This window comes from Megalops cyprinoides, chromosome 20, assembly GCF_013368585.1.
Source record: "Megalops cyprinoides isolate fMegCyp1 chromosome 20, fMegCyp1.pri, whole genome shotgun sequence".
NCBI lineage: Eukaryota > Metazoa > Chordata > Actinopteri > Elopiformes > Megalopidae > Megalops > Megalops cyprinoides.
Window position 1 is genome coordinate 8030425 of NC_050602.1, and position 25853 is coordinate 8056277.

General features: G+C 46.7%; 1 protein-coding gene across 1 annotated transcript in view; it reads right to left on the bottom strand.

The window, feature by feature from the left end:
* Positions 1-23889, bottom strand: part of hs6st1a (heparan sulfate 6-O-sulfotransferase 1a) — a 101628-nt gene extending 77739 nt beyond the window's left edge. The window contains exon 1 of the mRNA XM_036554865.1: positions 23085-23889. Within this exon, the coding sequence (XP_036410758.1) occupies positions 23085-23602 (518 nt within the window). The 5' untranslated portion in view covers positions 23603-23889. The remainder of the gene's footprint in view (positions 1-23084) is intronic.
* Between the last annotated feature and the right edge of the window lie 1964 nt (positions 23890-25853).

The window sequence follows — 25853 nt, forward strand, 5'->3', positions numbered from 1 at the left end:
GCTGCTGGAGTGGGGTGCAAATTTTATCAGCGTTCACAAGAACACAATGTGTTTCACTGGGAGATAGAGAGAGAGAGAGAGAGAGATACAGGTCCATGCAAATGTTTCAGAATGCAAATTTTCAGTTTCAGGACCACAATGCCCACAGCTGATCGATGGCATCGCAGGGGACGTCACTGTAAGCAGACTCAGAGCGGACTGATTTCCCGAAAAAAAAAATGCCCCGTCTCATTTCCTGTCCCTTTCCACTCCAGTCGCCTCCGTTGCCACAGCGAAGGGAACCGCTGTTGCAGAGTGACTGATGAACCACGCGCCACTTTCGAGCTCGGAACACGCCCAGACAAGCAGAGACAGAGAGAGAGAGCGAGAGAGTGAGAGACAATGAGCAGGTAACTGAGCCAGAGAGGGAGAGAGGAAGTGAGAGCGAGTTAGTGAAACTGAGCAAGAGCGAGACTGAGGGAGAGGAGCGTGAGATTAAAGGGGAAAGTGTGTGTGTGTGTGTGTGTGTGTGTGTGTGTGTGTGTGCGCACGAGAGAGAGAGAAAGAGAGAGCGAGCAAGCGTACTCTCCAACATCAGCACTTTCACACGCAGTTAATAGTGTTTAAACACAATCAATCACAAAAAATGAGACTTAAAAATAATTGTGCACAAACCTTATGTGGCACAATTTAAAAAGAGAAAAGACACCCTCCATAACAGACAAAAAAAATTGGCAGAAAACAAATGTGAAGAGAAAGCTGATATTCAAACATTTCACACCGAATGAGATGTGCGGAAAGACATCCATCACATACGTCTTCACCCGCAGATAAGTAATCTCAGAATTGGGAAGCCGTCCTTTAGGTAGTTATCCGTTTATCTGTTTTTCTTCTTATAACAGCGTGCGAGAGAGAGAGGAAGCCACAAGAGACAGAGAGAGAGAGAGAGACACACTCAAACCTTGCCTCGCATGGCCGGGCACAGGAAAACACATTAGCATTTCTCGCGAGCCGTTCAAATCGAGCAGGACGTCGGAGGGGGGACGACGCCGGCGTTTGAGTGACAGGTCCTCGGGGTGCAGGGCTCGGCTGTGACCTGCTCTGGGTGCACACTCTCACAGCACCCACGATGACTAACTACAAGTCACTATTAACTAACTATAATCAGTTTCATCTTTATATGCTCATTAGTTCAGATTTGTGTGCATTATTTATTTATTTATTCCATTTTTCTTTTATTCTTTCCCATTTCTTCTTTTTCATGTATTATATGTATGTGTATATATATACATGTATATGTGCATATGTATCTGGGTGCAGATTATGTGCTTTGACAATATGTACACAACGTAATTTATGCCATTAAAGCAAATTTGAATTTGAAATTGAATTTGACGGTGTGACAGAACAAAAACACAGGGAATCTGCCAGGCTGAGCCGCATCTGCCACGACACCTGTTCCTCCGAGCCCAGCCCTCGGCTCTCTTTAAAATCCTACACCCCCCCCCCCCCGCCCCCCTCGTAACGATCACCTCCATACCATAGGAACATTCCAAGACGTTCAATGTTGACGTAACCTCGAGCAGGACTCAGAGGCCATTAGGGAAAAGGTGGCACCGCTTCCTCGGCGCCTCGGTGAGGGATTAAATGGAGTTTCTCAAGCTCTGTTAGGAGCCTTGGTGTCACGCTACGCGGCCGCTCTGCGTCTGTCTGCACCAGACTCTCTGCATGTGGCCCGGGTAGCCAGCTCATACTGAGAGTCCTGTCATTGCCACCGCCAAAGTTACAAGTGCTCTGATTTGCTGGCCTGCTATGAACATTCTTAAAGGGACAGTTGCCAAAACACATCCTCCTGCAGCCCACTATAAATGGGGTGACACAGTGGTAAGGAGCAGGACTCGTAACCGAAAGGTTGGCGGTTCGATTCCCCGCAGGGTCATTGCTGCTGTACACTTGGGCAAGGTACTTAACCCACAACTGCCTCAGTAAATACCCAGCTGTCTAAAAGGACAACATGTACAAATTGTAACCTAAGTAAGTCGCTCCGGGTAAAAGCGTCTGCTAAATGACAATAATGTAACGTAATACAATGTAATAATGAAGGTTCTGAAATGGCCATTTGCCAAAACAGATCCACCTGTTACCTGCTACGAACGTTCTTAATGGGAGATTTGCCAAAACAGATCCTCCTGTTACCGATCGCAACCCCATAGACAAAAGAGGGAGGGAGCGCCAGAGCTGAGCACCTGGTCATAGTACAATATCTGTGCCAGCATTCTCCGCGAGAGAGGAGCGCTTTCGCCAACCCACACCTCCGCAAGGCTTGGATCTGGCGTGGCTTCGCCGGCACATCACACCGAATTAGCAACGAAAATCTTAAGCTGTTTAAACAGCGACTGAAAAAAGAAGTCTTCGATATCTGACAGAACATGATATTCTGAGGGAGCGGCAGTTGACAAAAACGTATTTTAAACATCCATTGTCTGGATTTCTGGCCCTCAGGGAAAGTCTGTAATCGGATGCAGGTGGCAAGGACAAAACAACTGTCAAGTTTTTAACTAATGCCAGTTTTAAATGGTCTTGTAATTAATAGTGCATTGTTAAAGCAAACAAAATTATTGTTGAAACTGTTAAAACAAATAGGGATGAGAGCATTCAGCTTCCATCACATTTTCATGACCCGTGTCAGTCAAACAGATAATGTGTCAAAGTAGGACGGTCCTCAGCCGCTTATCGCAGGGCGAGATCAGATGGATCTCTGATAACACCTGTACTTCCTGACCCCGCGGTTGGACAGTTTCGTATTTCCTGTCCTGTAGATAAGGCCAAGAAAAAAAAACACTGCCTTTTGTCCTTGGGAACCCTCGCAATTACTGTTTTCAGTGTGAATCCACATATTTCAAAAGCCGAACAAAGGCCTAAGGCGAGAGCGCCGTCTTCATGAAATTCACACCAGGAGAAAAAAAAGACTGCCTCGACATCATTAATGCCGGAAGAGGTTAACAATAGATGTCAAGATATATAATACCCTTCCACCTCTCTCTGGCTGAGCTTTTTGGGGGGTGGGCACACATTGTATAAGCATGTCCTAAAGGCGCCTCATTTGCACCCCCATTAGAATGTGCTCTGTGAGGGTTCCAAGCTGAGCTCTGCAATTGGATGAGGAGGGTGGAGGTATGGCTAGACAGCCTGCTGGTTGGGCGAGGTGGACAAAGCCAAATACATCACTTTGCTTGACAATTCCAAACTTCCTACATCCTGTTTGTTACAGCTTTTACCCTTTTATTTCACTGCAAATAACAGCACAGTTATTACTATTATTATCATATCATTACAAATTTTGGACCGTCATAATGGATCAATTATTCAAAGTGCTTCATTCGAAACACTGCCAGTGCTGCGACTTCACTGAGTCTAAGGGTTTCCTGGTGATTTAACATCTTAAAATCTTGAATTAACAACATGCACCAGTCGAAGCTGGCAAGATTCCAAAGCAGAGCCAATGCAATGCGCATTTGTGTTTTCCTTCTGTGAGAGGAGCGCACCATCATCATCCTCCCTGAGCAGAGTAAGTCTGGAGTGGCGTGCGGTCGGCGAACATCACGCTTCACGAATGTGCCATATGTGTCGCCGCTGCGATGTGAGAAGAGAGAAACAGAGGAGAGAACAACAGCACCAAGACCTCGCTCATTCCCAAGACACTCCTCAGAGAGGTCAAAAATCTTTAAAGAAATGACTTTCCTCACAGCTCAATTCTCATGATGTCAAGTTCTGGGGTGGAGGACCACCATCACACAGTATTCATACCAGAGATGCATGATACTGCAGATGCTGCACTTTGGTGCAGATACTGCACAGCTGAAAACTTCAGTGGAAAGGGCACAAAATCATTGCTAAACTAAAGCCAAAATCCGCCTGCAACAGCTGACAGCTGTCATTTTTGCTTTGCATTCACCAGAGCCCCATAAATGGATCGACCTGGGAGGAGGCAAGTGGGTATTCAAGCAAAGCAACAGAAATTGAACCAAGCGGTCCACAAAACACCATTGATTACAAGTAAATGTGACTATTACAAAAAAAAACCAACTGTGGAAAAAAAAATCAACCATTAGGGTGGAGGCCACATTTCTCTCAAAGAAGCTAATGAACAAGTCTGATCATTTCCCTAAATTAAATGTTAAAAAGTATTTGGGGCAGAAACACGGTACTCACTTTTTCCTGACTGAAAATGAAAATGAAATTTAAGTGTGTGACTTTGTCTCTGCCAGTGTGTGTGTGTGTGCCAAAATGCATCACTATGCATCTCTCATATGGGGGGGAGAGACGCGCAGCAATACAGTAAAACGGAGCTGGCTCCCTCCGGTATTCAGAGCAACAGCCCAGAATTAGCATTTTCCCACAATTCAATTAACACGCTTGTCAAACGCAGCGCCCGGTTCACATGCCTCCCCTTCCCGCCTCGCCCCCTGATCCCTCTCAGCCTTTGGGAAAACGAGCAGGCCCCCCATCCCCCCCAAACGGCATACCCAAACAGGATGTGCCTCCCGTTTGGCCTACAATAACTGTTGAAAATGCCGTCTGCACCGCAGGGCTCCAAAATTTAAAACACAGAGAAAAGAGAAAGAAAGGCACACACAGACACACACACACAAATACACACACACAGACACAAATAAATTGCAGGGGTTGAACCCTTGACCGGCAGACTGACAAGATCTTTTATATTTTGACATCAAATAATCAACAAGAGGGGGAAAAAAATAGAAGAGAAATAACATGGTTCCAGTGCCAAAGAGAAAGCTCCAAAATACTCCCTCGCCCCCCTCACCGCGGCCAATCACTGGCTCTCCCCGCCCCGGACAGAGAGGACACCTGCGGTTGGCGTCTCTGGGACGTCCGGCTCGACCTTGAAACCCGCTGAGCCGATCGCAGATCTCGGCAGAGGCTGTTTCGCACGGCTCCAGACAGCACCCGACACCCCGCCCCCATGCTTTCACACCTCACCGCCAATCATCTTACCATCGGAGGTGCGCCGTGAACCCTGCCACCTTACGGTACGACGTCTGAGGGAAACGCGGTTGAGGGCTTTCTCTGTGATAAAGATGTAGTCACTCCAGAACCGGCCCATTCTGTCTCAGTATGTATTGGGCGCACTTGTTATCTCTACCAGCTAGCTTGTACCTCGTCTGGCCAACCACTGAAACCTGCTCAAGCAGCGCTTCTAATCTTGTTGACTCCTTATGGAGCTTGTGCTTGTGTTGTACTCTCCCTCACCTGTAAGTTGCCTTGGATTAAAGCATCTGCCAAATGAATACATGTAAATGTAACTGTAAATGAACCCTGCCGCCTATTGGTATGATGTCTGAGGGAAACACTGTCAATGCGGCCTCTCTCTGTGAGCCAGCTTTCGGGAATGCTTCGGAAGGGTAGAACACTGCCTCTCCTCCGTGGCACAACAGGTCTCCATCTCCAATGTACCCCAGCCATGGGACTGGGACGCCGCCCGTGTGACAGGGGCCGCCATCGGTCGCTTGATCGTAGAGAAGCTTTTGCCGCAGGTAGCCATCTGATCTGACTGTTTACACAACATGTTCAGCTCGAAAGCTGTTAGCCCTTAAGCTGTAAGCCCGTTCAAGCGACAACCCGATAAAAGCAGCGCTGTATTATAACCTTTTAAATGAACAGGCCTACAGACACAAAATGATCACACAAACCTACAGGAGGATATAGCGAGCTCATAAATCAACGTTCAAATCAAACAGTTCTCCAAAATAAAGAAGAAACTACTAGACTCATAAGACATGGTGATCTATTGATAGCGGTGCCTTGTCGTTTATCAAAACATCCACCCACACACTGCTCACAGAAGTATACATTTTCGTTGATTGCCTATCAGCGAGTCACGTCCATGTCTTTGGCGACTGCCACCCCAGCCTCGGTCTCACCACCCAGCTTCCTGCAGCTGTGCTCGCACCTGGGGCTGCCTCATCCGCAAGCTAACACTTGACCAGCGTCTGCAACGCAATCCCACAGCTCCGCTCCCACCAGCAGCTTGAAAGAGAGGAGCAATATCGTGCAAATGACCTTAAGTTTGGCCGCGCTGTCCCATTACTAACTTTATTACACTGTGTTTGTTTGTTAGGTTGCCAGTACGTCAGTCAGTCTGTTTGAACACACATTTTGCACATGAATCCATCCACATGATGGATTCAAACAGGAATTGGAAACGGTCTGTTTTTTTATGCTTCTTTACCAGGTTACCTTTCTCTACCCAGGCTGGCAATATAAATGAGTGAAATAAAGGAACACAGTGTACAGCGTTCCATTTGAGCTGGGGAGTGGAGGTTGTTTAATCAAAGAAAATGAATGAAATACAGCTGGTGAGGCACCCTGGAGGACAGAGGTGTGGTGCCCTGCTGTGTGTAAGCGGACATAACTCAATGCAACAATACCGTGCGTCTGGAACATTTGAGAGCCTGCGTCACCCGCGTCCCAGAAACCAGCCTTATAAACAGAAGGTCCAGACTGGATTCTGACCCCGCCGGGGCAGTTAAAGGCCCAGCCTTTGATCGGCACATCGGCGCCGATCCGCAGTACCGGAGAACCGGCCGGCCGACACCTCTCTTCACGTCCCGCTGGCCGACCGCACATCTTGCTCCAATTAATCTGTAGACTTCCACCCAAAAGCCGACATGGCTAGAGAGCCGATTTCAGATTCCCGCAGCGGCGAGCTCTGGTTAAGTGTCAGTGGGGAAGTGCCCTGAAGCATGTGGCCTCTCACCGCGATGCCATTACATTCAAGAGTAACTCCAAGTCTAATAAATACACACATCTATCACAATCTGCGACTCTTCCTCGATCACAATGTCCATCTACCACATCGTTTTCAGTTTTGGATTCTAGTACTTTTGGGCAGTGCCATTAACCCATTACAACATGGATGCAATCCATTAACATTTGAAATAAGTTACTGAATCATTATAGTATAAGCATTCCCTCAGCTGAGCTTCTGGTCTAGACAGTGGCGCTGCAAGTGAGACATTGTGGGAAATGATGATGGCCCATCAGCCCCCACAACATTTACCACCTACACACGCCTTGGGCTCCTTTTCACTCTAACCAGGTTACTCCTCGTGTTAGGCCATCATGATTGGACGATACTTGGTCATGTGACCACGTTTATACGCGTGTGGTCTTTGTGGCCGGCTTTTAAATGGGGCACTTTGCACTGTAGCTGCAATACTCTCCATCACAATCCCTATGACCACCACAATAAGAGCAGTGTAAAAAACAACAAGTGCGGACACAAACAGACTCAAACCAATGGGCAACATGTAAATTCAGGCACTCCCACCTGAATCTCAACACAGCACAGTGCTGCTGGGCTCACACAGAGGCAGGAGGTGGTCAAGATCCTGCACCCCATTGCTGTCTCAAATGGCGAGCACATTCAAAATGCTTCTTCTTCCCACTCTGTCGCCATCTCGTTTCCTCTCCGTTCCCCCGCGCCTCTCACCCCTGCTTCCCTCTCCCTCTCCGTCTCTCTCTGCCTCCTTTTATTTGGGATGGCTCCCAGCATGCCGCAGTCACTTCTGCTCGCCGGCGGACAATGCCTGCCACACTCCGGTGATTGGTGGTTTGGGCCAGAGCATTGTTGTGAGGAGTTTTTGGGTCCTCTGCAGAATATGAAAAAGGCCCTTCTACACACACTCACACACATAAGCACACGCACACACAGAACCTAAAAAGCACCCATTTTCTGAATATGGCAGACCCCCTCCAGCGGTGCTGAAGTAAATGCGATCTTTTCAGGGTGCTTCACAGGATGAGCGGTCAGCTCTCCCGCGGATGCCGGCTGCTCGGCTCTAAAGACACAGCATTAGAGGAGAGCTGTCGGGGGGGTACAAGAAAAGAAAGCATGCTGGGTACTTCCTAGTGGCTTTTTTTCCCTTCACACAGTGCCGACAGTCTCAAGGGAAACACTCACAACTGCTGCACAAAGAAATGAACAGAGACATTGCCATCTGTAGTGGAAGACAAGCAGGAAAAGAGGATTTAGAGAAAAGGATGCCTTTTCTATGAACTGTTACCCGCTTTCCCACTCTTCCAGTCCCCCCTCTCGTATTTCACCTCTCGTAGTACCCCCCCTCCCTCTCCTAGTACCAACACACCCCTTTCCCTCACATGCATCCCCTCCAACTCTCCCTCAGTAGTCTCCTCTCTCTATCACACTCCTGCAAAAAAGTAGAGGAATATCCTCTCCCCCTCTCCCTCTCTGCAGAGGTCATAAATCACAGACAGGCTCTCTCCCGCTCGGGCAGATAACGGTGCGCGGGACCGGCGACGTGCCGAAGCCGGTGACAGCGCGGCCGTACCACCAATAACCTTCACTCCTGACCTCCCGGCTGCCCCCGAGCCAAAACGCCTTCAGAACGTTCATAATGTTTAAAGGAGCTCCATTCTGGTTCTCGTTAATCGCTAACAGTGCTTGCTCAGTGAAATCCGAATACCTCCACGAAGCTTAAAGCTTAGAACTCGTTTAAAAGATAATATGTGAGCAGCAGTTTTTGGGGAGCAGTGACTCACTCTGGAGCGTGTGAGACTGATGACCGACCGCGGACCAATTGGGCCGTTCTCCTCGTTACTCTCTCTCTCTCTCATGCTCCCGGGTTCTAACGAGTGCGGTGGAAACAACGGCTACTCCGTGACAGAGGGGAGGGAGTGAGCGGATTCCGAAAATCTATACGGCTTGTTATTCTCAACAAGCGAAATTCCTGACTTAAAGTCAATGCAGTGAATGACACAGGGAGAGACAGACAGAGAGAGAGAGAGGAAGAGAGAGAGAGAGAGAGAGAGAACACGCTTGCCGCACGAACGCGAGAGGAGCTCGGCCGGCGAAGAGGAAACTGCTCCCATGTGAGTTGGGCTTGCTGAGCCATTAGCCTAATAAAACTCGATTAATGGCCTCCAACGATCAGGGTTCCAGAGACTAGCTCACTTGGCCGCGTTTCCTCCCTGAAATAGATGTACGCCAGGCACAGCGGAGAAGAGCACGCGGCAGCTTCGTCTACAGCAAGTGGGAGGCCTCGTCGTTGGGATTTTTGGGGCCTTCCACCCACTCCTGCCCTCTCCAGTTCACTTTCGAGTCCAGAATGCTGTGCTGGTGTGAAGCACGACAGAAAATTCTGCCAAGCCACGGACAGCCTCTCATCAGTGATAGCACCACAGGGTTTGATTTGCAGTGCATGGCAAGTAGGGATTTCTATCTCTAATAACTGGATTTTCAAATATCCTATTAAACAGCCTCCCAAGATCGAAGGTTTGAATTATCAGACCCTACATTCCTGCCCCCCCAAACTCGAGTTCTTTCCTTGTAAGCAATGACTGGCTGCAAAGAGATCCATATTCACTCACCCTGTCAGGCAGGAATATTAATAAGATTAATGAATTCTCATTTTATGCAGGGTTTTTAGGCTTTCCTTCTTGAATATTAATGATAAAGAATATGATTCTGGATTTTTCAGAAGTTTTTCTTTCGTTAACGAGAATTCAAATACCACACCAAATAATCAATTAATGCCTTGCCAAAAACTTTGCCTGAATATATGACCTCAACGAAAACTGGAATACATTATTCATTTGCTTCACACCCACTTATCCAGAATGATTTTCACTCCTTATATTTTTATGGCATCCTATTGTGCAGCTGGACATTTGCCGAAGCCACTCAGAGTGCTTAGCCAAAGGGCATAGCGGCACTGCTACAGCCAGAATTTGAGCCCGCAACCTTGTAGTTACTTTCCGATTACAATCTCTATGGCTGGTATCCCATGATTCCCTCTTCCCCCCCTTGCACGGCACAGCAGGAGGTGCCTGAATCCATCCTCTCTCGTTTTCCTCTCTCTGTGACTCACGGGTGACTGGATGCCGCAGCCCCAGTGCAGACCTGGAAGCTGCAGATTGCTGTGATCTCCCAGGCAGAATGCCATCGATCAAGAGAATTCAAGGGAACCGGCAACTGCGGCTGCCACGGGGGGGGGTCAGGTGCTCAGGCAACACCTGCGCAAAACGCGGAAAAAAACCGCCGTTTAGGCGTGGGCCGCTGTTAATTAATCCTCAGCTGTAATCCAATTTGCAGAGCGAGCGGAGCAGTCCTTAATTACACTTTACAAAAATGCTAGTCACACACACTGCACGGCAATTCGTCCCGTGCGCCCAGAAATCAATTCGGCGCGACTGGAAGCGGTCTCACTCCGCACGTCGATGGAGCGCACCGAGTGGAGGGCGACGAGGAGACGGGGAAACTTCAGCTCACCTTTGCAAAGTCGCAAAAACGCTGGCTCCCCCTCTGTCTGCACGCACTCTGGGACGCAATGCCATGAATCCACACAAAAAGGCGGAGCTGTACTGTAACATGCTGCTTTTCTGTATCTAGTCCGCCATTTCTCTCATTTTGAGAGTGCTGAAATCAACACTGTGTACACAGACAAAAAAGAAAAAAAAAACTCTCCACCTGTTTCACACTGGCGGGGTTGAGGGTACAGTTTGGGCCAGTGAGATCGGCCCTCATTGTTGTATTGCATATGGGGGGGGTAGGGATGGAAGGGTGACACGATGAAGTCACCCTTACAGTACGTTTGTGAGACATGGAGAGAGAACCAATAGCTAATGAGCAAAAGCTAATGAGAACAATAATAGGTTTCCTTCACTTAAACTGACAGCCAGAGAGAGAGAGAGAGAGAGAGAGAGAGAGAGAGAGAGATGTATACATTTGGAACGTACACTGCGTGTGTTTAAAACATGCCCGACCACAAGCCTTTATCTCCAGGTAGAGCAGCACTTACACCAGATTAGATGTTCCACTGTGACCCCATTATTTCATTCACTCCTGTAAACCCTCTCGCTGAGATGAACTGTAGCTGGGTCATTGTTTATTAAAAAGCCATTGAGAGAGAGAGAGAGAGACAGTAAGATGTCTGCCTGCCACAGCTTTAGGAACAATGGAGAATCCAGAGGTAACACAACCAACTCTGTCCCATCATGGGCCAGTCCTTTCTTTTCTGTTGTTCTTTTCACCCCTTTCTATTTCTTGTCTTTCTTTTCTATTCTTTTGTAGTTATATTGTCTGTTTTTTCATCATTATTATTTAGAGACATTTCATTTTCCTTACATGTATCTTAAGTCTTTCTTCTTGGTCTTATGATTGCTGTTATGATTAGCTCCTCTGATATTGTCGCTTCTGCTGTTGTTGTTACCATTGCACGCACCTATTCTGCATATCTATAATCCCATCTTTGGCGACACTGTGTTATTACGGAGTCATGCTTATAAAGGGCAGTTTTTGAGTTCAACGTTTTCATTACATTACATTACTGGCATTTAGCAGATGCTCTTATCCAGAGTGCCTTGCATCAGTTACAGTTTTTTACAACGTAGCTGGATATTTACTGAGGCAATTGTGGGTTAAGTGCCTTGCCCAAGGGCACAGCAGCAGTGCCCCAGTGGGGAATCAAACCGGAAACCTTTCGGTTACGAGTCCTGCTCCTTAACCACTATGCTACACTGCCGCCCCATTTTCAGACACTAAAGGTGGCTGCAGGGAGAGAAGGGACACAGAAGCATGAGAGAAGGGATGAGTGAGAGGAAGGGAATAGAGGGAGATGCCTATATGTATACACACACACACCCACACATGCGTGAATAGAGGCCTATTTAACTCTCCAGCCTGAAACGCAGAATTAAAATCAGATGAGGCTGTTCAGCATTAGTATTCCTCGGCTGCTCCCGTTTCAGTGTGGTGCACAGCCATTCTCTTTGTTACGTCACTCTCTGATCCTGTTTTATCATTCTGGCTGTGCGTTCTGTTACATACTGGCACACAATCTGATCTCTGACACAACACCGGAGCCTCATGTTTTTACCATCCCAATTCCCATAATGCACTGTGCTCTGTGACCAGTCTGCTCTGAAGGGCAGCTGTCCTACAATCAAAGCCATTTGATCTGAGGCGTTTAATCTGTTACCATTAGCACACATTACATCACATGACATTGTTGTCATTTAGCGAATGCTCTCATCCAGGGCAGCTTACATACAGTAGGGTACAATTTTATCCATTTATACAGCAGGATATTTACTGAGGAAACTGTGGGTTAAGTACCTTGCTCAAGGGTACAACAGCAGTGCCCCAGCCAGGAATCAAACTAGCAACCTTTGGGTTACAAGTCCTGCTCCTTACCACTACACCACACTTCTGTCCCACACCTTCAGCTTGCCTTCCTGTGTGTGTGTGTGTGTGTGTGTGTGTGTGTGTGTGTGTGTGTGTGTGTGTGTGTGTGTGTGTGTGTGTGTGTGTGTGTGTGTGTGTGTGTGTGTGTGTGTGTGTGTGTGTGTGTGTCTGTGTGTGTGTGTGCATGCGAGAGATTGCAGTTACCTGTGAAACAAAGGCAAATGCAGCTGTATTTAGCAGTCCTATTGTCATTGTAATGAAAGCCATCAGCGTAGGTATTTGCGAGGAGGGGGGGGTGTGTGGGGAGCACATTTCTAATTACGATAGCCCCATCTTCTCAGCACACCCCCTGGGGCAAAGATCAACACCCAAGGCTAATTTCAGTAGGGTTCAACAACGCTACTAACTACCTCATAACAGCCCAGTCCAGCCACTAGACAAAGGCAAGGCCTTCCCCGCCCAGACAGCGCTTAACCAATAACCTGAAAGACGGAAACATTCCAAAACTCTGAGCGTGTGAACAACTTCCTTTTATAACGTAATTTGCATTACAGTGCTTTTAAACACACCACCTAAGTCAATATTATTATTATCAATCATTGTTCCGCTTATCAGATACCCTTTATGCAGGGCAATTTACACAGCCTGCATTTTACATGTTGTCTGTGAATTTAGCAACATATTTACTGATGCAGGCATGTTGTGGACATACCCAGCACACATCCAGACAAGAATTTTTACCCTTCCAGTTTAGCCATAGTTAGGCGACTGGACATTTACTGCTTCTCCTCAGACTCCCTGTGTCTAATGGTAGAAAACAGAGCCCATACTTCAGTCAGTCCCTGCTACCTCAATAATATGTGAGACCAAAAACGGTTTTGACTGGCAGGCAGCAATGTAGCATAGCGCTAAGGAGCAGGGTTCATAATTGAAAGGTTGCTGGTTTGATTCCCCTCTGGGGCACTACTGCTGTACCCTTGGGCAAGGTACTTAACCCACAATTGCCTCAGTAAATATCCAGCTGTATAAACGGATAAATCTGTAACCTATGTAAGTCTCTCTGGAAAAGAGTGTCTGCTAAATGACAATAATGTAATATAATGTATTATGACTGGAGTGAGTCTTAAAGAGGCTTCCTCCTAGTTGTTATTACAGAGAGTCCATCCTGTAATAACAACCAAAAAATGCACGTCACCATCCTTATAATGGACTATGCATGGATTAAACCTGACCACTGCTTCATTTGTGCTTTACGCTCACGTTGCATATCTATCAAAAACTAAAGAGAAGCATAGGAAAGCAGGGTCTCTGGCTGAGGCACACCTTCTTACTCTCAGCATTTCAGCTGTAGCTCTGCTGTCAGAGCATTAGGTGGTGAGCTGTGGGAATATGCTCTCCAGTCAACAGAAACGACAGTGCCTCTTCACAAGGGACCGTCAATAAAGTCACTCTTTATTTAAAACACAGCAGACAGTCGGCTGTGAGTTATCTCACAATTACTCAAGCCGTACTGACGTTGAGAGACACGAAGGTCCCTCAGGGAAGCACAATGCCTCCCTTTCCGACCAGAGACAAACATTATGAGAAGGTCAGGCTCCGTTTTCATGTTTAAAAAAAAACGCGAGGCAAACAAATTCCCCTCCGCCGTGACCCCACAACGTTTTAACTGTTTGACAAGTACAGACTGTCGCCTTTCTCCAAATATCCAATTACTGCCATAAATGTGAGTATTGTTTCTAATGGGAGACGAGTGTGGGAAAGAGAGCGGGTGTGGAATTTCAGCCCTGTCTTTCGATTCAGACTCCAAACGCGGGTGTCTGCGTGGGCGGGAGAGGGACCTGCCGTGGCACCAGCTTCAGCGCCTCCGGAGGCCTTTAATCTGTGCCCGTCGGACGGGACCAACAAAGCCAACTCAGAGGTGCGACAGTTTGTGGTAGGACTTTTCCAAAAACGTCACTAAGCCCAGGAGCCTTCCTGACCACCACCAACCCCCCCGCCTCAGCCAGCAACCCTTCCCCCATCACCTCCACCACCCCTACCCATTCAAACGTGCGGACCCTATTACCAAACAACTCCAGCGTGACTGCAGGATGTCAGGGCTAGAAAAAAATGTGGTGAAGCCTGTCACACACTGGCTTGAGTAGAAGGATCTGCAAAAAAATTCTAGTGTCAATCTAAGAATATGAAAATATGCTATATATTCTTGATACTTGAAATGCATTATGCAAACAAAACGAAAATATAATAATTATCTAATGCAGCAATTATGCTAAATAGTCAAAGCTCTGTATTTAAGATTTTTGGTAGTGAATATCACACACACACACACACACACACACACACACACACACGCGTGCGGAGCTCCAAACTGAGGAGAGAGTTTTCCCCTTGCTAGGCGGCGGTGGCCTTCGGGTGCCTGCTCGAGCAGCCACGAGGCCCCACCGCTGCGCCCCGGAGCCGGAGGAGTGCAGATCAGAGAGGCGGCAAATTAAACTCGGAGGAGTGAGACCTCTAATGGGGGCGGCTGGCCTTCCCCTGCCCACCGGCGGCCGTAGCGCGGGCCTCTTCAATAATTTACATCAATTAAGAGCCGTCTCTCTCAGGTTTTTTTTCGCCATTTGAGGCTTTTTTCCATTTTTATGGCTAATTTCAGACGGGCGGCAGTTCAGCTCTCCCGGCGTATGCAGCAGTGCCCATAAACCCATGCCCTCCGGAGCGTCCGGGCAGCGGCGCTCGGCGGATCTGCACGGCCTCACTGAGTGAAGAGTAATGCTCACTGCCTGACAGCCGCGCTAATTAAATTTGAACCCCCATGAACAGTCTGCGATGTGATTTTTAGACAGAATACCGACGTGTTAAAAAACGCTTCATAAACGTGTTTACCACGTGTTGTCACGATTCAGGCTGTCAGAATCGCAGACTGAATCTTTAACCCTTTCGCACTTAACTTATTTTTATGCTATGTAGCGCTCGTGTTATGTTTTCATTAGCGTTATTAAGCGTCTCATAGTTTTCAGTTAGCATTTGCTATATTTTTATGTTAAGTAGCCATTTCCTCAAAGCTAAAATTAGCTAGAATTTTTCCAATCTAGTTTTCTAATTGCACCAGTTTTAGCATACACGCTAAACGGCTAATCACACCAGTGTGGCCATACGCGTGAAAGGGTTAAATTTCGTGAGTCCCTTTCGTCTTGCAGCAGATGAAGACATACGTAGGCTACTTACGGTTGACTTGATGCAGATGCATGTACCAAAAAGGTCATCAAATTGAACTGTTGTAAAAGGCTTGGTAAATAATGATGTTTTGTTAGAATAATACTTGACAATTGCAAGTTACTGTGGCTACCCCACATACCTACAACAGACTGAAGACGAAGTAAATGAATCACATTCACCATGCATAAGTGAAAATTGGCACGTCTGAATCAATGCAAGTGCCAAAGAATCTTTTGTCATATTTTCTAATAGCCTCATGAGACATCGCTGTGAAGTGACGTGCCTATAAACACCACTCTCACTGACACTGACGATTAATTGTTGCCACAAGACAATGTAGGCTACTGTACAGGTGGAAAACTGAACCATGTTCAGTATATAATCAAAACACCATAAAACCCCATTCGTGGCTGGGGCCCTGGGCTCCAGCCCATGTTGCCCAATAGGTTAACGCGGCCCTGACCACCACCCCTTCCTGATCAACCCCCCCCCCCCCCCCCCCTTCGTTCACATGCGTAGTCAGTCATTATGTGCAAGGCAGTTGCCCATTAGGCGAACCGCCCATTTTGGAAATTGCGGCAAATCTTCCATGAAAATACATTTCCTCTAATGTTCTAGTCACGCATGGGATGCACTGCAACCCATATCCATAAAGCTACAGTGTGGAAAATTGCCTCGGCTGTTTGATTAGAGACTGACACCGGCGGAAGAGGGAAAGAGGGAGGGAGACAGACAGAGAGAGAGCTAGAGAGAGAGAGAGAGAGAGACCATCTTTCAATGCAGTAGAAGGCCTTGGTGTTCATGCTTGATCAGGCCAGTATGCTGGAGACAAAACAAAATCTGACCAGACACTGGACACAAGGCATAACGCATAATGTCGTGCATAGACATAAAGATGTGGATGACCGTTATGTATACCTATAAATTTTCATAGTGCATCTTACTGCATTGAGTAATGGGGGTAATGGGAGCACACAGCTCTGTAGTGAACTGTCCTAGGAAACTCTGCAAGAGTGCTACTCTGTATCTGGTATAAACCCCACGCTCCCTGTGCCATACTCTCCAGAGTGACTGTTCCAACGCATTGCAGATGTACTGTGGGAGTTTCCCACGGTGCAACTGTCCCTATCCCAGCATCTCAATACCCTCATAGCAAGGGAAATGGACGTCATTCATAGCCTGTTTACACAGCATACAGATGCTTTTTTGTAGTCTTTCTCTACCTCCTCTTGCTTATTGACTGCAAGTGACTCCAAATGAAGTATTTATCTCATCAGCTAATTCATTAGCGTAAGAGACCAGGTCAATGCTTGGCTCATTGCTTCCAATACTCCAGTGCATTCTGGGGATGAGAAACCTTGACTGAGAACAAGAAATCCCAGAATAATAGATCATAGAAAGGATCCAAGTATAGAGGTTATAAAGGCATAACTGCCATTCAACTGTCAGCACAGACATTGCAGGTAACTTTGGATAGCAAGTCATCACCAAGGTGCCTGAACAATTTAGGATGAAGTCCATATATCCCTTTCACAAGGTGTCAGTGTTAATTCTGTCCATGGTGAGTACCATCTATTGGCCCTACTGACTCCAAAGCCAGTCTTATAAAAAACTTACAAAAACAACAACCTGGGAGATTCTCGGAAAAATAAAAACAACAAGCGTGGGACATAAGCAGTTCCCTTGTTTGCTCGTCTGTGTCTTTGTCAGTGTGTTGGTTTTCTTCCTCAGGCTGCTATATAGAGGTTGAAATCGGCCCAGCTCGCAGGAGATCCAACCCTCCCGGCTGCCGTGGGATTGGAGACAGCTTGCAGTGTTTACCGAATCGATCGCGGGATCGCTCGTTGTTTCCACTCCTCGGGGGAACACCGTCTCCGCTCCGTTTTCAAGAACACAGCCGATTCCCTTTTTTTTTTTTTGGAGAGGAGGCAGTGCTGAAACCGAGCACGGAACCTCTGCGGGGCTTTTTAAAACGCTGCAGAATTCCGTCTCTTAGCGTGACACAGAGGGGAACCACCGTTCCTCATTTCCAAAAAAACACCCTCATGTTAAATTCAGAATGAGATGTAAGTCACGCAGTGACAAACAAGGTGACTTTGTCATGCACGATGCCAGTAACGTGATATAACGAAGGAATTTCACTGTCAGAGCAGGCTAAACCAACAGACGTCTACATTAGGGAACAATTCACTTCACCAGGCTCTCTTCCACAGCAGCCTCAGGTCTGATACCCCCAAGTGCCTTCTGGGAAAATGACCTTTCATTAGAGAGAACTAGAGACGGGGAATCTGTCTTCAGGTATTGTTAGGGTTTCACAGATACCTGTAAACAAACCTTTAAACAAGCACCACCATCGCTGCTTGCTTGGCAGTTGCCTTTGATATGATAACTTACAGCATTTTATCCATTTATAAAGCAACTCAAAGGCAGGCCCCAACCGGGGTATCAAACCCCCCACCAACTGGCTACAAATCTATTGCCCTGACCACTGTTCCAGCCTGCAAGCTCAAAGACTTCCCCTTTCCAAACCCTGCTACACATACAATGACAGAAGTAAAAGGTGCATTTTTGCTCTGGGTGGTGAAACTCTCCTTGGAGCAGAAGCACACTTGCTTACCGTTACTGTCGCTGTTACCAGGGAGCTGACCTGGGGACACTTGAGATTCACATTGCCTGACATCTCTGCAGCCTATATCAATGGGATTGGCTAAAGTGAGCATCGAAAGCATAGAAAGACAAACACCCTGGCCTTGAGGTGGAGGCTTCCGGCACTCGCTGCCTTCCCTGTAGGGAGGATTAAATAGACCGCTACCACCACAGAGCTGGGCTGTTTCTTTAAAGGCACTCTCTTTTCCCGAGTCCATGCATGAAATTTGGTGCTTTGAGGAGAAAATCCAAATCCCATGATGCCGAGTTTTGAGGGGTGGCAGGAGGCGAAGCCGACCTTCTCTGACCCTTCTAAGCAGCAGAATCTGAACTCACTTCCAGTCCCATCACATTAGTGTGTCAAACACAGGCCTTTTTGTGTTTATACTGGAGGTCTCTGTCCCCAAATGACTTACCGCAGCTTTCCCACCAAGCAGGAAAACCTCAAGTCGTAATTCAACACCGAGTGGCGGAGCGCTATCTCGCCGCGCGGCGCTAACCTCCGCCGAGCCCCGCATGGGAGGCGGGGGAGGGAATAACGCTGCCCGCGCATTCCTGAGGACATCACCCCTGCGATCGCGGTGAATTATTATCCCCTAATCTACATAATGAGCGCGATTCCCTCCATTATCGCTAGGTAGATAACGCCAGCCCACGCGCTGAGGTTAATGGGCCGGGAGCAGCATTGCGTGACAGCGCTGGAACGGTGGAACAAGTGGGCCCTGCTTTAACCACACTGCAGATGCCCCCGGAGTTACAGGGGGATTACTGAGGAATACTCCTCATATTGTGCCCTGCGTTCGATGGACAGCAAACAGCTGTTCCGGGGATAATTTCATCTGGAATTGACTGGCGGAGCACCCCCCCCCCCCCCCCCCCCACCCCTGCTCTCCCCTACCCACGCTCCCCAACTCCCCCTATATTTGAAGACAAAGACGTTTTCATTTTTTCTGAGAACACACTTCAAACAGGCTTTTCACAGCTATCAGTTACAGGCTAAAGGACGGGTGCTTTTCAGATGAATATGGTGACCAGAGGAGTGTGTAAACGATCTGGAGGATGTGGACTCGTGAAACCGATTCGGGAGGCCGTGAGGAGCCGGGGAGACAGAGCAATCTTTTTCATGCGCGGCGGATTCAGCGGGGACGAGGAGGTGAGCGTGGGCGATTTCGGTTACGGTCGGGCGTTCATGATTAAAATGAAACGCTGTTGCTGAATCACCGCCGGTGACCCTCCTCTCGAGTCTCCGAGAGGGATCTGAAGACGGGGAGGGGAGATGAGGGACAGCGGCCTCTGTCACGGCGCCTGCGTGGGCAGCCGGCAAAACTCCACACGCCGATATATCCATGCCGTCAATGATGACCGCCAGTGACTGCGCTTTACGCAGTGGCATGTGTTGAACGTGGGAAAAGGGGCCGTGTTCACATGCCTGTGCTCAGACCATGTCAAACAGACGGAGGGGAAATCGACTTGGCACGAACACGAGTGTTCTCTGCGAATTTACTGCACATGTGGAACGCTGCGTGACTGCAGTTCACATCTCACACACGAAACCGTCGGCTCGCCGGTCACGGAACCAGGACGTCCAGAGGAGCACGCCTGCTGTACCCAGATCAGTCTGGCTGTGAATTAAATCTGACTCCCTGCTACCGCTTATAAGGCAAAATAAAAAAAATCATGTACAAGCATCTCACAAAGTGAAGGGATTCAGAATACAGAGAAGAGGTACAGGACAGCTTGGGACGAGGCATTAAATATGACCTCAGTCTTTCTGGGACACACACACACAAACAAAGGAAAAAATATCAGCGCTCAGCTTCATGTACAATTGACCCCTCTGATTGAAACGCTCAAAAAGCCAGACTGGAGAGACGATTACAGTCCCCCTGATATAAAAGAACCTGCCTTCCAGCCAGATTCATAACGTGATCTAATTGTGACTGACTATGAGCCACAGCAAATCTCTCCTTCGTAATCCTTCCAATGCAGTATCACAGTAGCTTCGATTACGGATAAACATTACCCAGCTCTTCACCGGCACCACTCTCTCAATTAGCGCCCCGCTGCGCAGAAAAGCTACAGAGGCCTGAACAGCCCTCTGTTTTTGCATCTCTCCCAATTTCAGAGATTTAAAATACACCGAAATCCCTGTGAAAGAGTCAGATTAAAGCGCAAGCCTTCTCTAAAGCCTATTCCCAGGTTGGAAAGGCAAGCACACTTTGCTCAGTTTCTGCTTTAAAAAAGCCCCTGCCATTGTCAGGGGGGATTCACGCCCCCTTGTCTTTCACACAATGGCCCACAGTACAGCAGCAAAGCTGGGTGAGGTTGACACTTTGAGGCTTCTCACTCTCGTGCCACTGTCTGAACGTAATGTGCGTCTGCAGATATAGCATCTTCCCTGATACGACACAGTGGGCGATGAAGTCTCTCGCGAAGGCCTTATCAGTCACGCCGGCGGCAAACAGCAACCGTCGGAACGTTCCTCTCCACAGCTCGCGGGTTCGGTTTTCAGAAGCAGGCGAAGGACCGCGAGACAGTCAATTCAGCCAGCGTCTGCGATTTACTCCGGTGGCATAACTCCACTTCATGCATTTTTAACATGCTCCTGCCCCCTGACACAAACATGTTTAAGTGGGACGCTTCCAGTTCCGTCATAACAGCCATACGGGTCTTACGGCACATTCCAGACAGATCACATCACCTGGTTCAGCGGATTCAGTTTCCCTCCGCAAAGCGCAGCCAAGACCTCAAAACTTTCCAAAATGCAACCTCCCCAAACAATAACATATTTATTGCATGTGGACTACATCTACATTGAGTCTTTAAAGCAGCTGAGGGACTGAGGGAGCACCAATAATAACAATACAGAACCATTCTGGCGCCATAGCTGGTCACATACCTCTTTGACCTATGGAGGGTTGTCAGTATTCGACAAAGTGCAGGATCATGACTTTCCTGCTCCGTCTGTGTCTGCTGTGACACTATGACGTCACACGTTACCGTCATATTGCACCAATCACTAGTTATCAGAGGAATTACAATGTGTTGAGGGGGAGAGGGGGTGGAAAAAAGAAAGAAATGCACTCATGCATTTCATCATAAAGGAGATTCGGCATTATATGTCTGATCTGATGCGCTGCACTCCGCCTTTGCCATAAATAACTGCTATAATCCCTTGTAGTAAAATGCCACCAATTCATTGGTGGGGAAAAAACAAACTCAACGACCACCAAACTGCAGGACGAGAATTCTTCAGTACATTGTTGGCCAGGTCTTTTGGTCGAAGGAACAGGCGTGCCATTTGGCTGACTCCTTATTGATTACCGCATGTAATAGACCCAGACCACCGTTCCCAGGGTCTTCACGAAGACAGCAGAACCAAATCGCACGTGCGTATAGTGTACACAAACACGACTGCGACATTTCTGCGCAACAGATATGTAATTATGCTATCATTATGCATCTATTTCCATCTCCCCGCCCACCCTCTGAACGTTAAATCCCCACCTCCTTTCCGACAGCAAAGAGCAGATACCAACACCGGTTTGGTATGTACGTGCATAACGATGTATCATGCTCTGCCTTTGTAAAACTGAAACCAACTTATATCTAGTAACATGAAATTCACCGGGGTGTGCTGTGTGCGTGAGGGAACAATTGGTACATTGAATCAACATAATCGAACATCGTACCGGCCGGCGTTGCTTTGTTGATTCATGCCCTGTTTGCGATACACTCAAGGGCAAGGCTTTATTGAAGTTTATCCGCGGCTCGCTTATGATCGCCGAAGTTGAACACTCGAGTGTTATCCAAAACTAGTAACAAATGAGCTGGAGCAGCAGGTCACCGGTTATTTATTAATTTAACACTGGTGAAATCATGTCATGCAGGCGATGACAATATTTTATTAAAGACGGAGACAAATTCCACGACTGCATAAATGGATAGACTTGCTTCAGACCTGCTGGGTCTCCAGTCCTACAGATCTCGTTTACAACCAGCGTACATCCGTAAAAACAGATGAAAGTAAATCATTATTCAAGCTTTACGTTATGACATCTTGACCTCACAAATCTCAAAGTCCAAACGCAGTATAACGCCAAACCGCGCCACTACAAAATCACTAACAGCGAGCCATTAGTAAACCGCAAGAAAAGCTACAACGACCATAGCCATTACCAGTAAAAACCATTCATAGTTCATAGTTTATCGATTTCCAGGTTATGGTGATATCTGAACCTCTTCACAAGTTTCAAGAATCGTCACAATCGTGACCTGGACAGAACGCTGTAATTTTCCGTCATCGCTCACCAGATTAAGACATGCCGTTAAGGCTCTAACAAAAGGCAACGCTATCTACAATGTACTCATACAGTAAAACAGAATTATGAAAAATATGTCTTATCATACAGTAGCCTACTGTAGTCGGCGTACGGAAAGTAAAACTTGCATGCAAGGTAATATATCTTGTCCACGGACTAGTTTAAATGAATTCATTTCTGCATCCATAGTGTGTGACAGCTAGCTGTAGAAGTTGCGCTTGTCAAAAAACAAAAGGTGTCTGATATCTACATAGAGTGAGCACGTCTTAAAAAAGGGGTAGGTTTGCAATAATATCCTCCTTTGGATGCTTCAGTAAGCAATGCCATTCAAGATTCGTTGCAAATGCTGATGACATTTGCAATACTCGTAACCCTCGATATGCACAGCAGTTCACAAAGCAATAACCATGCTTTGTGGTCAATCGTATGATGATGAGTCAGACGCATTTGGGATAAAGGACCAAGTCGTACACCGATGCTCAATCCCCCGTCTCGTTGAAGGGGTCGTGCAGTATTTGTTAACATGCCCGATCAGCACATAGGTACCTTCAATTCCCTGAAAGTGACGCATTCGATGCTTCTGACAGTACAAATTAAAACATCAGCAGTGTGTTACAAAACGGCACGACAAATATTTTGAAAACAGTGCATTTCAGCTGAGCAACGTAACAGAACCCCGGCATATTCCGTACCTCATGTTTTTCAATTTGTTCTCCTTCTTGTTGAGGACCCCCGGTACGCAGTTGGTGAGCTCGGTCCAGTCTGCGTGCAACCCACAACTCCAGCCGGTGGAGAACCGTGAAAACAGCCAGGTCTCTTTCCTGTTCGGGCGGTAACAGGTACACTTTTTCTGTCCAGGTCTGCAATCGCAAGGCACCTCGAGTCTCACATTTTGGACCAAATGCCTTCCAAAAGTAGTGCCTCCTGTTTTCTGGATATGAAGAAATACTATCACGTCTTCCCCTTTGATTTCGAAATCCACGGTGCGCTCCAGGTCCCTGATCGGAAAATAGTACTTCTTCACGTAATGAGGATCCGGAGTCGGGAAGATATCCGTATCGTCCTCTACTAGGTACCCGTGCGGGGACCCGAAGTTCATCACCCCCGGAGCCACGTACTGGTACAAAATCAGCATGAAACAGACGGATCCGACAACGATCAACAAAAATTTACTGGTCCTCTCAACCATGTTCCTTCCAATGCGGTTCATATGTTACCATTTCCCAGTTAACAGAGTTATGGGGTGCCAAAACGCTACGCTCTGCGCCTTCTCCATATAAACGAAACGCTTTCAGAGGACCACCGAATTAAAGTTCGGGTTTAGGTACAACGTAGCAAGCTATCACCCTGCATGATATTTTCTAGTAAACCTAACCAATCCAGACCTGCGAGTCAACGGCGACCACGAATTTCACATAGACCCTGCCACGACTACCCCTACACCGATTCACAAATGTGAGTGCAGTGTGCAATGTTGAAAGTCTTCCTCGCATCACAATCTCGGAGCTCTGAGCCCAGCATGCACAGCGCCACCCACTTTTTTTTTCCACCAACACCCCCCACCCCAACAAGCTTACACACAAAAAGGAACGAAAACGATACCGAAACACATTTAATACTTAGTTTGGAATACTGGGTCCACATTGAAATTTGGAGGAAATAAATCGGCGTTTTATATATTCCATCGAGTTTTATGTTTTTACATATTAAAGAATCAGCCATTTCCCACGAATTTTTGAGAAAAAGATCATTGCTTTAGATTAAAACCACAGGTTTAACGCTCGACAACACGCTATTAATACACGGTTTCACTGTTTTTTGACACAACTGGTTCTTTACAACAGAAACCCACAACAACCTGAAGGATAAATAGGTCTAATTAATGGACATTTTAATGTAGTTCAGTTTGGCTCACTTCATGCTGATCAATACAGAAAGACAATTTTCCCAATTATTTGTGTTAAAGAAAAAATACACGCCCGTTGTTACGCATATCTATAATGATTAGTAAACTGCATAGATTAAAAACTAATCTTATTTCATGAAAAGCAAAGCAACAGCCCTTTAAAATGTGGTAAGTAAAAGAAAACAGGCAAAAATAAGGAACAGTTCAGTGAAACAGAGAATCAGTCTTCGAGGACGCTTTGAAATGTGTGGTATGCGCGAGCTGATGTGCATGTACACATTGGTAGAGGGCAGCACTGAGAGATGCGTGTGCCGACAGGCATGCAACTTGTTAGACATCGCAGACTGGCGTTTCCCCTTGAAGACGTACAACATTGATGAGTTCTCTTTGTACGTGTCTGAAACGTCTCTAACGTGTCTCTAACAAATATTGAACACTACCATTGTTACCGCTACATTACTGCTGCTACTAATAGTTTATTATTAGTGGCAGCAGTAGTAGTTGTAGTAGTATTATTTTGTGTATGTGTTTATAAATACAGATACAGATAGTAATAACGAGGGCAAAGCACAAGCAAAAATAAAATTCGCCCCAAACGTTGTGGACACATTCCTATTATGGCGCCCACGTTTTTAAGTGGAATGAATTGAGATTTGGGACCTCATTGGTTGGCTCCATATTATCTTTCCGACAAAGCTGACACTGACTTACCCAGCGGTGAGGGACATTTTTTTGTTTGCATATTACATGCACACCAGCGCGATTTGATTGGCTTGTGCCGGCCGGAATTAAAATTTAAAATAAATACGTCTGCTGAGAGTCTAGTCTATACATGATGTGTACCAAGTGCGAATTGAGGAAGTGTTGTTTTTGATAATATGCAAATTATCCAAAGGTGCAGCAAATCGAGCATGACTAAACCAGCTATAAAGTCAGTTTAAAACTGTGTTATTTTACTGATGAATACATGCGCACAGATTCTGACCTCCGTGATTCACTAATGGTTTTTATTTTATTTCTGAAAATTGTAATTTTCAGTCAAGCGCCACCGTGTGTCTGATCAACCCCCGCACCGGTACATTGGGCGTTTGGAATTGCCCTCAAACCCTACTATATATGGTACGTTTTCGCAATGGAGATAGGGGTGAAACAACCACATGATGCGCTTACCCTATAATAATTATTGGATGGCATGTCGCATGAATTAATTTTCAGTTGAGTAGAACACTTTAACCATAGCATTCAAAAGATCAGAGTTATATGATTTAATTGGTGTCTTCAGTTGATTTGCCGCCATAATAGAATCATTGGCTGATATGCAAATAAAGAACGCTACTTACAAGCGAGAAGACAGGGTAAATAAAAAATGAGTTGTTATATCTTACATATGAACTATTACACTAACAATAAGGGAAATAAATCGTTTTAATGATGACAGGTAATTTATAAACCGCTAATAAAGAGCATTTGCTTGCTGAAATAATGAAAAAAGCGACAATTTTACACTTTAAGTGTGCGTAAATAAATGTATTTAGAATGAGGCGACAGTAAAGTG